The sequence below is a fragment of the Oncorhynchus kisutch genome, linkage group LG24, assembly GCF_002021735.2.
Source record: "Oncorhynchus kisutch isolate 150728-3 linkage group LG24, Okis_V2, whole genome shotgun sequence".
NCBI classification, from domain to species: Eukaryota; Metazoa; Chordata; class Actinopteri; order Salmoniformes; family Salmonidae; genus Oncorhynchus; species Oncorhynchus kisutch.
In genome coordinates this window covers 38,278,855-38,296,234 of record NC_034197.2, presented here as the reverse complement: position 1 = coordinate 38,296,234, position 17,380 = coordinate 38,278,855, and the positions used below count along the sequence as shown (strand labels likewise).

At 42.5% G+C, this 17,380-nt stretch overlaps 1 protein-coding gene across 1 annotated transcript; it reads right to left on the bottom strand.

Moving 5' to 3' along the window:
* Positions 1–461: 461 nt before the first annotated feature.
* Positions 462–16,033, bottom strand: LOC109880577 (tyrosine-protein kinase HCK-like). The gene is made up of 13 exons (XM_020472771.2): positions 15,711–16,033; positions 12,137–12,267; positions 11,178–11,217; positions 10,641–10,737; positions 10,393–10,488; positions 7,053–7,156; positions 6,817–6,966; positions 6,073–6,225; positions 5,489–5,671; positions 5,221–5,297; positions 2,301–2,454; positions 1,821–1,952; positions 462–1,667 (listed from the first exon to the last, which is right to left on the bottom strand). The coding sequence occupies exons 2-13, from the start codon at positions 12,254–12,256 to the stop codon at positions 1,465–1,467; spliced, it is 1,509 nt and encodes a 502-aa protein (XP_020328360.1). The 5' UTR covers positions 12,257–12,267; positions 15,711–16,033; the 3' UTR covers positions 462–1,464.
* Positions 16,034–17,380: the final 1,347 nt, after the last annotated feature.

Here is a 17,380-nt window from a genome sequence, read left to right as displayed (position 1 = left end):
CATTCTTATTTACAATGACGGCCTAGGAACAGTGGGTTAACTGCCTTGTTCAGGGGCAGAACGACAGATTTTTGCCTTGTCGGCTCAGGGATTCAATTTAGCAACCTTTCGGTTACTGGCCAAATGATCTAACCATTAGGCTACCTGCCACCTCTAACCACTCGGCTACAATGGGCCTCAGGATCTTGTCACAGTATCTCTGTGCATTCAAATTGCCATTGTTAAAATGTAATTGTGTTCGCTTTCTGTAGCGTATGTCTGCCCATACCATTATATTGTTAAAGGAGAAATGCTCACTAACAGGGATGTTAACACTTTTGTATTTTTTTATTTTAGAGAAATAAGCTTTTTGTGCAAATGGAACATTTCTGGGATCTTTTATTTCAGCTCATGAAACATGGGACCAACACTTTACATGTTGCGTTTATATTTATGTTCAGTGTACATCTGTTCAAAATGAGTTGTAAAAAAAAAATAATTTCAGTCATTGCTTGTTTGACTTCAAGCAGGTTGTTAAAAAAAACAGATACAATCTCCTTCATATCGTCATTCATATGTTGAAAAAACTGACATATTTTGTCTTTACTCTTACAAGAAATTGCAGATCATCATGTTAAATTTGATGTAGGCTAGAATAACAATATGATAAGCACAATATGATTTTATTCATTAATTTTATTCAACACAACCTTTCAGTCATTGCACTTACAAGCATCTATAAGAAAATATCAAAAAAAGCATTTGGTTAAGAAATGCATTATTCATATGAAAACATATTGTATTCAACATTCAAAGTCTGTGCAGTCAACTGTTACCTCAGTGCACAAATTATTCAGCCATGTTAGACAAATGATGACAGTGGCCTACATAGAAAAACCCCCACAAAAAAACCATGCAAGCAACATCTAATTTTACTTGTGTAAAAATGTCACATCACATCGCATTATTCCCTTGTGTTGCCTACATATAGATATAGTTTAGAGGATTGACAAACAAGTACGCTACTCTCCGATAAAATAAATTAAGACCCTTACCACATAGGCAAAAAATAGTTTTATAAATGAATTATTCTAGATTATACTGTTGCACTCCAGTGCTTATTCAGTGAAGTATAGTTTCAATGGTCTATGGCAGAATATAAATGGCCTTTTCCAATATATGAACTGGGCATAGACATGGGAAATTCACAATAAAAAAGCCTCAACTTTGGCTAGTTTTATTTTTGGCCACTCATATATTTAAATAAAGTACAATTCTGAAACCCATATCACAGTCAGCCATGTCATGAATCACTGTAATTAATTTGTTAGGTCATCATTCATAAAGCTACAGTAAAATGCCATATTTCATAAGGAACCATCTAAACACATGTTTTTCTCTGTAGGTTAGTCTGTAGACTACTCTATACAGGTACATGGAAGTATGAGAGGATGCTATGTATCTGCCTGGATCTTTCTGATTGGCTCAAGGCTGTTGCTGGTACTGGCTCTCTGTTGCAGTGTAGAAATCCTCCAGGACGCTCTGAAGATACTCAAAGGTGGGCCGGTCCTCGGGCTTGTTCTTCCAGCACTCCAGCATGACGTCATAGAGCTCCTGGGGACAGCTGTCGGTGCGCTGCATTCGGTAGCCTCTCTCCAGGGAGCGGATCACTTCTGGGTTCGTCATCCCTAGATGACAGAGCCAGCACAGAAGCACACATCATTATAGGGGCGAGACTGTGAACTTTACACTTTATTCATTTCATTCATCATTCAATGAACATACAGTACAGTGCAAGTACAAGTACAGCAGAGGGCATGTTCTCATTCAGGTCCTCAGACCTGGATATGGTGTGCGTCCATAGCTGATGATCTCTGTCAGTAGGATGCCAAAGGACCAGACGTCTGATTTGATGGTGAAGGAGCCGTAGTTGATTGCCTCTGGGGCCGTCCACTTGATGGGGAACTTTGCTCCTGTTAGGGAACAACATTAGTGCTTTCTTACTGTACGTCTGCTGCCCCCTGCTGTCACTGAAAAGATATTACAGCAACTTGTCTCAACATTGTGTTTTCTATTCAAACCATGTCACTCATTCACACTTCCCTCTGACACAATGATATCTGTCCCTCTGATACAGTATCCCACAGTTCCTTGTTCCAACTCTGACTTCCCTCGTTCTCTAATTCTAATTCCAAACCACTGTACTCTACCGTACTATTATTGGTTAACTCAGCTGTCATGTCACAGTCAGTTGAACCCCCCCCCTTTATGTGACACAGCTACTTGTTCACCAAGGGGATACTGCTAGATGCTGATCTTACCCTCCCTGGCTGTGTACTCATTGTCCTCAATGATTCGGGCGAGGCCAAAGTCAGCGATCTTGCACACCAGAGCCTTGGACACCAGTATGTTGGCGGCTCGCAGGTCCCGGTGGATATAGTTCCTCTGCTCAATGTAGGCCATACCTTCTGCAATCTGTGGACAAAGACATGGTTGGATGTCCGCAGACAATAGGAAAGCAGAAGCAGGAGAATGGGTGCTTCAAGTAATTCATGTCCCAAGTGCTCTCAATGATTTATTGTGAAATATATCTATTGTTTTCAAGTATAGTTTCTAAAGCCTCCCTTTAGGTTCTGCTACGGGACAATAAAATAATCAGTCATTAAAACTTAAAATAATGATAGCTATAGTAATAAACATAAAGGACTTTCAATTTGCCAATCGTGTCATTTACGACCACTGATTACTCTGATATCAACTCAACTGGGACAATATTTCCCTTCCATACAGGGACCATCTGGGCCCATTTTAAACTTATTTATTTATTTATTTATTTTACCTTTATTTAACCAGGTAGGCAAGTTGAGAACAAGTTCTCATTTACAATTGCGACCTGGCCAAGATAAAGCAAAGCAGTTCGACAGATAAAACGACACAGAGTTACACATGGAGTAAAAACAAACATACAGTCAATAATGCAGTATAAACAAGTCTATATACAATGTGAGCAAATGAGGTGAGAAGGGAGGTAAAGGCAAAAAAGGCCATGATGGCAAAGTAAATACAATATAGCAAGTAAAATACTGGAATGGTAGTTTTGCAATGGAAGAATGTGCAAAGTAGAAATAAAAATAATGGGGTGCAAAGGAGCAAAATAAATAAATTAATTAAAATTAAATACAGTTGGGAAAGAGGTAGTTGTTTGGGCTAAATTATAGGTGGTCTATGTACAGGTGCAGTAATCTGTGAGCTGCTCTGACAGTTGGTGCTTAAAGCTAGTGAGGGAGATAAGTGTTTCCAGTTTCAGAGATTTTTGTAGTTCGTTCCAGTCATTGGCAGCAGAGAACTGGAAGGAGAGGCGGCCAAAGAAAGAATTGGTTTTGGGGGTGACTAGAGAGATATACCTGCTGGAGCGTGTGCTACAGGTGGGAGATGCTATGGTGACCAGCGAGCTGAGATAAGGGGGGACTTTACCTAGCAGGGTCTTGTAGATGACATGGAGCCAGTGGGTTTGGCGACGAGTATGAAGCGAGGGCCAGCCAACGAGAGCGTACAGGTCGCAATGGTGGGTAGTATATGGGGCTTTGGTGATAAAACGGATTGCACTGTGATAGACTGCATCCAATTTGTTGAGTAGGGTATTGGAGGCTATTTTGTAAATGACATCGCCAAAGTCGAGGATTGGTAGGATGGTCAGTTTTACAAGGGTATGTTTGGCAGCATGAGTGGATCAGGGACTCACCAGCAGCAAGAGCGACCTCATTGATGTATACAGAGAAGAGATTATAACTACCATCAGGCTTTATTCTCTCTCTCTCTCTCTCTCTCTCTCTCTATTTCTTCCCCTCTCTTTCTCTTTTCTATCTCTCTCACACATGTATATAGACACAAACTGACTGACGTATTCAATCCACATCGCTAAAGTTCAGGTCTATAAAGCTATTGAAATTTAAAGGCAATGTTTTGGCATTCATGGAGACTGCATTCACGGTAAACACTGGATATATGTCAGCTCAATCCCAAATGACCTTTACATTTCTATCGCAACTAGATAAGCCTTATCTGTGTACCAATCTCAGTGGAATAATTGAACATAACTAAATCTATCAGAGAAGATTTAAATCTGAGCAGACCAATCTGTCTTCCTGTTTCCTTCTCTTTTAAGGATCCTCTCTCTCTCTTTTTGTAATTCGACTCCTCATATTCCATTTCAATATCTTTTCATTTAGTTTCATTCTCACACCTCACTTCACCTCACTACATACAGCAGATGGCATAAACATGCCCATGCGTTCACAAGTTCTGCTTTTCTGTTCATAAGTTCCTCATTGCCTCTCGATATCTGTAGCAACAGGTGTACAACTGGAAATACTGTATGATCAGGTTTCAAAATGAAATGTTCGATTGTGTTGCGTCTAATACTGTCAAAATAATTTCACATCACAATATTGTAGAACAGCAAACATTGGCATGAAGAATTTGGTTTACAAACACATTCTGCCACACACCTTCTTCTGCCACACACCTTCTTCTGCCACACACCTTCTTCTGCCACACACCTTCTTCTGCCACACACCACATTCTGCCACACACCACATTCTGCCACACACCACATTCTGCCACACACCACATTCTGCCACACACCTTCTTCTGCCACACACCTTCTTCTGCCACACACCACATTCTGCCACACACCACATTCTGCCACATTCTGCCACACACCACATTCTGCCACACACCACATTCTGTCACACACCACATTCTGCCACACACCACATTCTGCCACACACCACATTCTGCCACACACCACATTCTGCCACACACCACATTCTGCCACACACCACATTCTGCCACACACCACATTCTGCCACACACCACATTCTGCCACACACCACATTCTGCCACACACCACATTCTGCCACACACCACATTCTGCCACACACCACATTCTGCCACACACCTTCTTCTGCCAAGCTAAAGACAGGATTTGAATATTGAAATGCTGCCCACAATAGGAAAAACATGTACTCCAGAACAAAGGCATGAAACAGAAGAGTATTCAAATGAGTGGCTTGATATTGTCAGTAACTGGGTATAACAAGATCAAAGCATCCTCCCTTTTCTTTGGTTCTCTTGTCCCTTCTACCAACAGTAGAAGACTGGGAGAATATAAAACCATACAATTTCGGAGAAGAAAAAAATCCAGACTGACAGTTTAAGTTTGACATAACTGAATCTCACCTGCGCTGAAAAATCAATGAGTTTGGGGAGCTGAACACGGTTCCCTTCATCACTCTTCAAGAAGTCCAGCAAACTACCTAAACACACACACACACGTGCACAAACACGCGCGCACACACATGCGCACAAACACACACACACAAACATGCGCACAAACACACACACACAAACACAGAAATGCACGCACAAATAACAGTCAGTGACAGAAATACACTGACGTGTGGTTATGTAAATGTAAACAAAATGTCAAACTGTGGTGTACACACACCCTTTTCCATGTACTCTGTGATGATGTAGATTGGTTCCTCTTTGGTAACCACAGCGTTCAGACGGACCAGCTTGTCGTGCTGCAGGGCCTTCATCAGGTTGGCCTCGTCCAGGAAAGCCTCCACCGACATGGTACCAGGCTTCATGGTCTTCACTGCCACCTTGGTGTGCTTGTTGTATGTAGCTACAGCAAAAGACACAAAGACAAACCACATTACCTATGTTACCTCAGTTCAATGCTCCACAAAGCAAGAATGTTTTCAGACTACATATACAACTCCTGAGTGGCACAGTGGTCTAAGGCACTGCATCTCCGTGCAAGAGGCGTCACTACAGTCCCTGGTTTGAATCCAGGCTGTATCACATCTGGTTGTGATTGGGAGTCCCAAAGGGCGGCGCACAATTGGCCCAGCGTTGTCCCGGGTAGGCCGTCATTGTAAATAAGAATTTGTTCTTAACTGACTTGCCTAGTTAAATAAAGGTTTGAAAAAACAACATAAAAACTCATACTGATCTCCCAGTATTAGTCCAAACATAACCTTCTCAGAATGACAGAATAGAAGCTTTAAATGATATGGAGCTCACCCATCCAGACTTCTCCGAACTGGCCAGCCCCGAGCCTCCTGTCCAGTTTGAGGGACTCCCGAGGAATCTCCCAGGCATCCTTCTCCCAGGGCTTCTGGGGCTTGGGACTGAGACAGGGGCTGGTCAAGGCCTGGCACAGACCATCTCCCAGCTCTGTTGTAATAACAAACACATCCAGTATGACATCCACACACAAAGCTCTGAATCATACAGGACATGAAATACATTCAGTATTATTGAACTGTACATAACACACATGAATAAACCCATAGGAAGTCAGTACTGCTGGAGGCCAAATACACAATGTGTCCATATTCAGAACAGGCAGCCAGCAGAGGGGGCTGTTATCTCCAACATCCACTATCAACTTTAGTAGCAGTTGACACTAGTGCCTTCAAATTCAAGTCTGGACAAGTTTCACTCTTCTGCCTCTAATCGGAGACTGATTTAGACCTGGGACACCAGGTGCAAGTAATGATTCATGTAGAGCAGAAAACCAGCAGTACTCCGGACCTCGTAGGGCAGTGTTTATTCATCCGGGTCCTGGTCAACGTGAACCTTTTGGAAGTTTTCCCTAGCATTACACGCCCGATTCAAATAATCAAAGCTTGATGATTTGTTGATTATTTGAATCAGCTGTGTAGTGCTGGGGGTCCCCAGGACCAGGATTGGGAAACACTGTCTTAGGTTAATAAGATTGAAATAGCCCTTCTCTAGTGTGTTGTGGAAGGCCGTGACACTCACTTTTATAGTGGCTGACCAGTTCCTGCAGAGTGGTGAAGGTGATGCGTGGGGAGATGTAGAAGCCACCGTTGTCCAGCGTACGGATCTTGTAATGCTTGACTGTGTCTCCTGATTGGGAATCACTGTCCCTCACGGATAGGGAGTAACTGCCTATAGCAGGAAGGAGACATGGCTTGCTAAAGTCTAAAAGGGCGCTTGTATAATGTACATGTATAAGAGCTTTTGAACTTGCTCACCCTTGGTGGTCTCACTGTCACGGATCATAAACGATCCCATTTTGTTTCCTGAGGCCAGCAGCTGCCTCTCTGCATCTTTCCTGCTCACTCCTTTAAAGAACCACCTGAAGGCGGGGAAAGTCATATCAGACTGATTCCTTTGAGCAGCACTACTCACACACTACTCACACAGTACACTGGAGAACATTTTATGTGCCCCCTACCGATTGTGTTTTTATTGTTTGTTTATTTGCGTTGTTTGTAACTTATTTTTTTCGACTTATTTTGTACGTAATGTTGCCGCTACCATCTCTTATGACTGAAAATAACTTCTGGACATGAGGACCATGATAACTCTCCACGGACTAGCAGAATCCATTTTTTCCTTTAACGAGTCTGACGAGGCAGACCCGAACGATATACTGCTTTTTCAGGAACTGGCCCAGATCCCCGTGATTTGTGTGAAGAGGAGGTGGAGAAAAAGGGTCCAGAGGGCGGGCTGCCTTCTGAGAATTAGTAGGCGATCGAATAAACCCCCACTTCCTTCCATTCTGCTAGCAAACGTGCAATCTTTGGACAATAAAATAGATGACCTACACGGTAGATTAAACTATTCAAAACTGTAACATCTTATGCTTCACGGAGTCGTGGCTGAACGACGACACTAACAACATACAGCTGGCTGGTTATACGCTGTACCGACAGGATAGAACAGCGGTGTCTGGAAAGACAAGGGGCGGCGGACTCTGTCTTTTTGTAAATAACAGCTGGTGCACGATATCTAAGGAAGTCTCGAGCTATTGCTCGCCTGTGGTAGAGTATCTCATGATAAGCTGTAGACCACACTATCTACCTAGAGAGTTTTCATATGTATTTTTAGCTCTTTTACTTGGCAGTCAGAGGCTACACTAAGACAGCATCGAATGAGCTGTATTCTGCCAAAAACAAACAAGAAAACGCTCACCGAGAGGTGAGGGACTCACCGAGAGGTGAGGTAGCCAGGGACTTTAATGCAGGGAAACTTAAATCTGTTTTACCAAATTTCTATCAGCATGTTAAATGTGAAACCAGAGGGGAAAAAAACTCTAGACCACCTTTGCTCCACACAGAGACGCTTACAAAGCTCTCCCTCGCCCTCCATTTGGCAAATCTGACCATAATTCTATCCTCCCAATTCCTGCTTACAAGCGAAAATTAAAGCAGGAAGAACCAGTGACTCGCTCAATAAGAAAGTAGTCAGATGAACCAGATGCTAAGCTACAGGACTGTTTTGCTAGCACAGGAATATGTTCTAGGATTCCTCTGATGGCATTGAGGAGTACACCACATCAGTCATTGGTTTCATCAATAAGTGCATTGTTGACGTCGTCTCCACAGTGACCGTACGTACATACCCCAACCAGAAGCCGTGGATAACATGAAACATCCACACTAAAGGAGCGGCACTCTAACCCGGAAGCTTATAAGAAATCCCGCTATGCCCTCGGACAAACCATCAAACAGGCAAAGCGTCAATACAGGACTAAGATCATATCGTAATGAGCTAAACTACTTCTATGCTCGCTGTTATTGAGGCAAATAACACTGAAACATGCATGAGAGCACCAGCTGTTCTGGAAGACTGCATGATCAAGCTATCCGCAGCCGATGTGAATAAGACCTTTAAACAGGTCAACATTCACAAGGCCGCAGGGCCAGATGCATAACCAGGATGTGTACTGCGAGCATTCGCTGACCAACTGGCAAGTGTCTTCACTGACATTTTCAACCTCTCCCTGTCTGAGTCTGTAATACCAAAAATGTTTAAGCAGACCACCATAATGCCTGTGCCCATGAACACTAAGGTAACGTGCCTAAATGACTACCGACCCGTAGCACTCACATCTGTAGCCATGAAATGCTTCGAAAGGCTGGTCATGGCTCACATAAACACCATTATCCCACAAACCGCCCCAACACATCCACAGATGATGAAATCTCTATTGCACTCTATTGCATGCGCTTTCCCACCTGGACAAAAGGAACACCTATGTGAGAATGTTATTCATTGACTACAGCTCAGAGTTCAACACAATAGTGCCCTCAAAGCTCATCACTAAGCTAAGGACCCTGGGACTAAACACCTCCCTGTGCAACTGGATCCTGGACTTCCTGACGTGCCGCCCCCATTTGGTAAGGGTAGGTAACAACACATCCGCCACACTGATCCTCAACACAGGGGCTCCTCAGGGGTGTGTGCTCAGTCCCCCCGTGAACTCCCTGTTCACTCATGACTGCACAGCCAGGCACAATTCCAACACCATCATTAAGTTTGCAGATGAGACAACAGTGGTAGGCCTGATCACCGGCAACGATGAGACAGCCTATAGGGAGGAGGTCAGAGACCTGGTCGTGTGGTGCTAGGACAACAACCTCTCCCTCAACTGATGCCAGGACAACAACCTCTCCCTCAACGTGATCAAGACAAAGGAGATGATTGTGGACTACAGGAAAAAGAGGACCAAGCACATCCCCATTCTCATCGATGGGGCTGCAGTGGAGCAGGTTGAGAGCTTCAAGTTCCTTGGTGTCCACATCACCAACAAACTAACATGGTCCAAGCACACCAAGACAGTTGTGAAGAGGGCACGACAAAACCTATTCCCCCTCAGGAGAATAGGTTTTGGCATGGGTCCTCAGATCCTCAAAAGGTTCTACAGCTGCACCATCGAGAGTATCCTGACTGGTTGCATCACTGCCTGGTATGGCAACTGCTCGGCCTCTGACCGCAAGGCGCTACAGAGGGTAGTGCGACCTGCCCAGTAAATCACTGGGGCCAAGCTTCCTGCCTTCCAGGATCTCTATACCAGGCGGTGTCAGAGGAAGGCCCTAAAAATGGTCAAAGTCTCCAGCCACCCTAGCCATAGACTATTCTCTCTGCTACCGCATGGCAAGCAGTACGGGAGCGCCGTCTAGGTCCAAGAGGCTTCTAAACAGCTTCTACCCCCAAGCCATAAGACTCCTGAACACCTTGTCAAATGGCTACCCAGACGATTTGCGTGACCCTCCCCCCCCTTTTACACCGCTACTACTCTCTTTTGTTATCATCATCTGCATAGTCACTTTAATAACTCTACCTACATGTACATATCACCTCAACTAACCGGTGCCACTGCACATTGACTATGTAAATAGTCTCACTATTGTTATTTTACTGCTGCTCTTTAATTAATTACTTTTATATATTTTTCTTATCTGTATTTTTTTTAAACTGCATTGTTGGTTAAGGGCTTGTTCGTAAGTAAGCATTTCACTGTCTACACCTGCTGTATTCGGCGCATTGTGAAGTTTGATTTAATTTGCTTGATTTGAACATACTTACTCTTCGGTTTCAAGGCTGTCTATGGCTACATAGTTACTGGGGATGAAGCCTTCCTGGCCTGTGCTGATTGACTGGGCTCTCCACCATTCTCCAGACCTACAGAAAGAGAGAGAGAGACAAGAGAGAGATAGAGGGAGAGACAGACAGATTGTGAGAGGTGGGGGAATATGGATTATATGTATTGTATACAGTGCTCTGCATGGGGTATGAATGCATCATGTTTATGTATAATTGTCAGAGACACTCACTCCTGTAAGATTTTAAGCTTGTCTCCCTTCTTGAAGCCCAGGTCTCCATCATTTATACCCTCGTAGTCATACAGTGCGATAGCAATGCTCTCAGGACCTGGAGGGGGAGGGGCAGAGAATGTAAGCGTGTGTGTGTGTGTGTGTATAAAAATACAAATAAATTAAATGCATGCACACATATGACAAAGAGAGACTTTGTGTTTGTGGGTGCCATCAAGTGCAATTCTTACATGTTTAAAAACAACAATAGGTCACTTCCTGTCTGGCTGCTTTACTGGTATAGCAGTGGAGAGATCATCTGCTGTCTCGTGTGGTGAAACTCTGAGTGGGGGATATCTCAAACTACACGCTCTCCCCCTCTTTCACTTTCATCCACAGCCATAAGTCTAGAACTACACGACAACAAACAGTTTGCCGGTTCACGCTGACAGTATGTCGTGTCACTGCTGGAAATACAGTGTGATAAGCTGAGCACTGTGATAGTTCCTACATCACAAATTCAAGTGAGCAACTGTCACATCTCTGTGTCGTACTCACCGTCAGAGGGGACTGTAGGGCCAGTGGAGATGGTTCTATTCTGTGAAAGACAGAAAGAGATTGAAGTCGAGGAGAACCATAGGAAATGTAGTTGGGAGAAAGTGAACAAAACGGAGAAGAAAATGACGGGTCAAATGACAGATGAAGTAAAAGTCAGATAGACGGACAGAAAACAGAAAGAGAGGAGAGACACCCCCCCCCCCTGAAAATATTTTAATAATATTTTAAAACAACATCCTTGCCTTTGTTGCACTAACGCTCACACTTGTCTTTTCTCACGAGCACTGACTTTGCTGAGAGTTGCTTTATTGAGGAAAACATTTCCTTACTATGACCTGTGATATGTGATTGTCCTCACCTAGCTATGGACGCATTAACCAGTAAGTCGCTCTGGATTAGAGGGACTCTGCAAATGACTAAAATGTACATGCAAATTCAATGTCTTGTTCAAACAATGATCACAAAATGAATTTCTGCATTCATTGGATGTTACTTCCCCTTCCTCATTCAGAATTTCAGCGCTTACAGTCGCTTTACTGTAAACACACAGGAAGTATTGACCACCCTAGACACTCAAGGAAACCGACTTACAGATCAGTCACTTACTGTGCATTTGGCAACAGAGGAGAGTCTAGCAGTTATGCAAGCAACAACTAGTTAGAACATGAGTTATATGGGTAATGCACCTCACATATCAATACTCTGTGCAAAGTCATATTGTAGGGAGGCTAACACGTTACTTTTCACTATGTTGTCTCAGTGACAATGATAAATATAACTCATTAGAATTTCCCTTTTCAATGACCATGTCCCCTACTGATCTTTCATCGATTTCTCATCACCATCCTTATCGTCATCTTCACCATCCCCATCATCACCACTATCACCATCATCATCACTACCATCATCACCACCATCATCAACAACATCACCATCATCACGCCCAGGTTTTCACTCACAGCCTTGGTCCCAGTGGTGGGGTCTTTGACATAGTGGGCTGGCTGAGTCCGGCTCAGAGTGTCATCATTCACTCCTTTGCTGCTGGGATCCTGCTGCTCCTTGGACCCCACGCAGCCCATGGTGGACGAACCTAACAATTTGTTATTTCAGAAAATATCAGTCAGAATACAATGTCATTTACTGTACGCTACTGTTTACATCCTAAGAGCAACGGTTTCCCACACAAGTCTACATGTTACACAGCTTTTTGGAAGCAAAACAATTCTAGAAGTCTTCCGAATCACCAGAGCGACACCAAACTAGCAACACCCAGCCACGCCTTTGGGACACCAGAGGTGGCATGAAGAACTCTTTGTTTTTCAAATAAAACTGTAACTTAGTAGCGTTGTAGGTGGAGTCATAGGATCTGTGGGTGGAGTCAATATGGTCTGTGTAAAATATTTTAAAAAGGGACATTAGAGAGAGGGGGAATTCTTCTGATTGAACAGAGCTTTATCTGTGTGAGAGATACAGGATTGTCATTTTCTGGTTCATCTGTGTTAACGTAAACAGAGGAACTGGAGTATTCAAAGAGTGAGAGTAGGAGAGAGAGGCAGAGAGATTGAGAGCTAGAGAGACCTTTAAGTTACAGTGGGAATAGACCTTCACCACAGTGTGAGTGTAACCGGTGAGAAAAGGCTAGCTACTATAATTAGTGGTGGGCGCTAGTAGCGTTTCAATCCGTGATGTCAATCACTCTAAGACCTTGAAGTAGCTTGAGGCTTTCGTGGAGCGATAGATAGCGATGCTAAGTGGGAGGCAGTTATTGATGTGCTTAGAGGGTTGCTGGTTCGATCCCAGGTTTGGGCAAGGAGAGGGATGGAAACAACACTGTGATATTAGCATGGATGAGTGAGTGTATGTTGTTGACACCTTATAGGATAGATCTGGCATGAATTACTTCACTCTGACTAAGGCAAACTACTAACACAAATGTTCATAGAACACTTTTAAAACTGATGAGAGAAGGAAGTGATGTTTATCAGAGAGAGAGAGACAAAATATATTCATATTCTTTATGATCTAGGATCATGTCTCCCCGTGTCCATAGAATCATATTCATTATGATCTAAAAGGGAAAGCTGACCCTAGATCAGTACTCTGAGACACTTTGTGAATATGGGCTCTGAACACATTTTACTGCACTCAGTCTTTTAAGATGTGGAGGATTGCTGCTGGATGACAGCCATATATCTCATGACATAGTCATGGAGAATGTTTCTCTTTAAACATGTACGCAAAGCTACCAATTGGCTAATTCATCCGCCTCGCCTCTCCCTTGGTAACTATTCCTCAGGGTGTTGGCTGTAAATGAGCACGTGTTCTTCGTCAACTTAAACTGGTCAAATACACATGGCTGTATATATCTGCATACATACAACCACTTGATCAAAAATAATGGTGTAAATATTAACTTCCCTTTTCCATTTAAATGGTGTTCCTCTTCGCTTGATCTGTTAGCTTTTACAGGGAGGATAAGTTCAAGTTTAACTTCCAGCAAACCTATTTATGCTTACACAGGTTTCATTTCCACAGTTCATAGGCAGATAATGCAAATCCCCCAAAAAACTGATTCGTGAAGATGCTGGAGACAAAATGAAAACTGATTTCCTATTCTCAAAAATGTTTCACATACATAGTAAACTCAAACACCACCACCACAAAAAATACAATTAAAAATAAATAAAAATAAAACACAGAATGTGTTTGGTTATTGTGAATGGAAAAGGTTCAGATTATCCTTATGCCAATGTTCCCAAATTACAGGTAGCCTATAGGAAGCCACACCCCTGAATCTCAGGAGAAGACATTTCTTCTTGAGTGTCAGCCCGCCCAGTAGTCCAAGGATTCTCATCCGTTTACAAACCTCCTCAAACTCATATCGATCAATTCGTCCTCCATTAATCTAATAAAGCCATGACACACATGGCATGCACTTCCTGTACATAGGAAGTTAACTGGAGGTGAAGCCCAGACGGTACAAGCTTATCCTTGTCCTCTCCATCCATCTCTCCTGCAGTCTCTTGAACAAAACAGCCCCTAATAGCACCTCCAACCATCCTCCTCAGGTCTCTGGGAGTGTCTGTCTGTTTCCCTGTCTGTCTCCAATACCCCATATTGCCCACGGATGTAAATCTAGTGAGCTGTGGAAGCCCTGCATCAAGTGTGCCTCTGGCCCTAACTGCTATCATGGCATCTGACGCAGGGTGGGCATTTGAAACTGGGACTGGACACCATGTGAAAAGGAAAAACTGCACTGCTAAACCTCCCCTGCTCACCTCGCACGCACACACACTGCAATGCCATGTCCCTAAGCACCATACACACAGGACGCTTTGCATTGGGAGGATTTGTCTCTGCAATTAGGAGAGTGGCAGTATGGCATGAGGTTCTCTGATAGGCTTCTCCAACATTAAGTATTGACTTCCTGTTTCCTGAAGTAGAAACTAGAGACACACTTGACCTGATGAAACACTAACAGAACTATAGGAACTATTGTCAGCATAAATGTGAGGAAATGTGAGGCTTTCCAGCACAAGTTGATGCAATCATAATGTACTATAAAGCAAATTGGGTCTTAAATATAGAGTAGATTGACTCATCAGATATCCATGCAAGATTAGCATTGATAAAACATTGTAGGTTAATCAATTATTATGGTGTTTACTTCGTTTTTTTAAAAATGCACCATTACTACACTCTTAGAAAAAAATATCCTAAAGGGGTTCTTCCGCTGTTCCCATAGGAGAACCCTTTGAGGAACCCCCTTTGGTTCCAAGTAAAACCGTTTTGTTTCCAGGTAGAAACTTTTTTGAGTTCCATGTAGAACCCTTTACACAAAGGGTTCTACATGGAAACAAAAAGAGTTCTACTTGGAACCAAAAAGGGTTCTCCTATGGGGGAGAGCCGAATAACCCTTTCTAAGATTGTGTTTTCCCTCAATAAATAGATTTACAAGCCATGAATAGGTGTTGCATCTGTGAATATACAATGTGAATATCGTATTCGGTGTTGAGTCCGTAGGATAAGCAATAACTTTTGGTTCCTCTTTACATTAGCCTAGGCAAAAAGAAGCGAAAGACAGAGGGCTCAGCAAAATGGAAAATAAATAAACTACGTCTCAACATTTCTGAGCTAAAATGGACAGACATTAAAGACTTATATATATATATATATATATATATATACACTCTTTTTTAAAAATTAAGAAACAGTTCAAATACATTTCACCTTTACCACCATTTATGTGAATATCATAATTCTGTAGTTTCTCAACTATCATCAGTGTAGGAATTACATACACAAACCAATAGCAAACACTGTAATATAGTCGACATAATAACACGGTCAGAAATCCCTTTAATGCGCAATCTTCATAATACCACTGAATGACCCAGAAAGGGAACCGTTTAAGAAAACATCCATCTGTTCATCGTCTTATTTAAGAAATGCATATTGTCTATGAAAATATTAGTGAGTAGGTTATACATATTCACCTTCGTGGTCTAGAAGAAAAAAATGAGAGGGAATTACCTCGTTCCAACCAGCTGTATAATCCTTGGCCGCTATATGGCCAAATGGTCTTCTAACCTTGAATTACTTGTAATTCTTTAGAAATCACTTATTTGTATTTAATTTTATGTCCGCTCCTCCATCCCGACTCGTGATAACAATTCCGATAGAAAGTCCTGTTTTAATTGTATACGAGGAAGTTAGTGCGTCGGATCGCATCTAACTGTAGATGAGGAACTTTCTCTCTGACTCTTGGCACCGGCAATGTCACATCAATGAAGACACGGATATCTTTGAGGGCAGTTTTTTTTTTTTTACTCTTCCGGAAAGTAGCGGAGTAAGTAAGCCTAGAGATGGTCTGAATATGCACAGTTAAAAATACAAATACACGCTATCTTTCTTGAAAATAAATTCAATTTAAAATATACTGTAGCCTATAGCTTATCTCTGTCTATGAAACTATTTATGTGCTTTGAATTGTAAAAATTGTCTTGATTATTAAAGTGACTCATACATTCTTGCAGCTTGGTTTGGTACGCGCTGTAAGAAAGTGGACATAAACTGCTGTATCAATTCTCAATAACCTTAATCTTTGTAAACAAAAAAAAAGGGGATATATATGCTGAAATGAGATCCCGAATTATATGTGGACAGCAGTTTTATTAGCCTTTAGCCCTAACAGCATGCTTAACTGGAGTCTCACAGACAACATCCCACAGTCATTGAGGACATGGATGGAGCAGGGTGGTGTGGGCCCATCGGGCTAGGTCAGGATATAAAAAATAAAAAAATCCTCTGGCTCTTGAACTAATCCTTAATCAAATGTCAGGATTAAAGACCAATGTCCTCTGATCCACAGCTTGATAAAGAGAGGGAAAGGGAGGGTCTTAGATGGGACTCTGGCCTCAGAAATGTATGAGTGAATGCTCATACTCATCTGATCATCTCCATCAACACTTCCTGCAGTCTCAATGCTATCAGATCTGCTTCAACTCCCTGATCACACACCATCTCTTCCACTACCCTTTAATGTACTGATTTGTTGTTCTTTATACTTTATACAATAAAACAGCTTTATACAGCTTTCAGCTGACGAAACACAACTAAACCTTAACTAAATGTTGGGATTGCTAAAGGGCCTGGACAGGTTGTTCTGCTTGAGTAAGTCTGGTCAATGTTTAAACGATATCCCTTTCTAACCTGACAAAGACCTACACTACTGACTGTTCTCGCTTCACTTTTATCTCAAAGACCTACACTACTGACTGTTCTCGCTTCACTTTTATCTCAAAGACCTACACTACTGACTGTTCTCCCTTCACTTTTATCTCAAAGACCTACACTACTGACTGTTCTCCCTTCACTTTTATCTCATCTATCTTTCACTCACATCAAATCAAATGTTATTTGTCACATGCGGCCGAATACAACAGGTTGTAGACCTTACCGTGAAATGCTGAATACAACAGGTTGTAGACCTTACCGTGAAATGCTGAATACAACAGGTTGCAGACCTTACCGTGAAATGCTGAATACAACAGGTTGCAGACCTTACCGTGAAATGCTGAATACAACAGGTTGTAGACCTTACCGTGAAATGCTGAATACAACAGGTTGTAGACCTTACCGTGAAATGCTGAATACAACAGGTTGTAGACCTTACCGTGAAATGCTGAATACAACAGGTTGCA

Bases quoted from the DNA above. Each gene is read 5' to 3' on its own strand.
- LOC109880577 (XM_020472771.2), bottom strand. From the start codon at position 12,256: ATGGGCTGCGTGGGGTCCAAGGAGCAGCAGGATCCCAGCAGCAAAGGA. The intron at 6,226-6,816 runs GTGAGTGTCACG...TTATTACAACAG, and splicing joins ACTGGTCAGCCACTATAAAA to AGCTGGGAGATGGTCTGTGC. The intron at 5,672-6,072 runs GTGAGCTCCATA...CTTTTGCTGTAG, and splicing joins GTTCGGAGAAGTCTGGATGG to CTACATACAACAAGCACACC.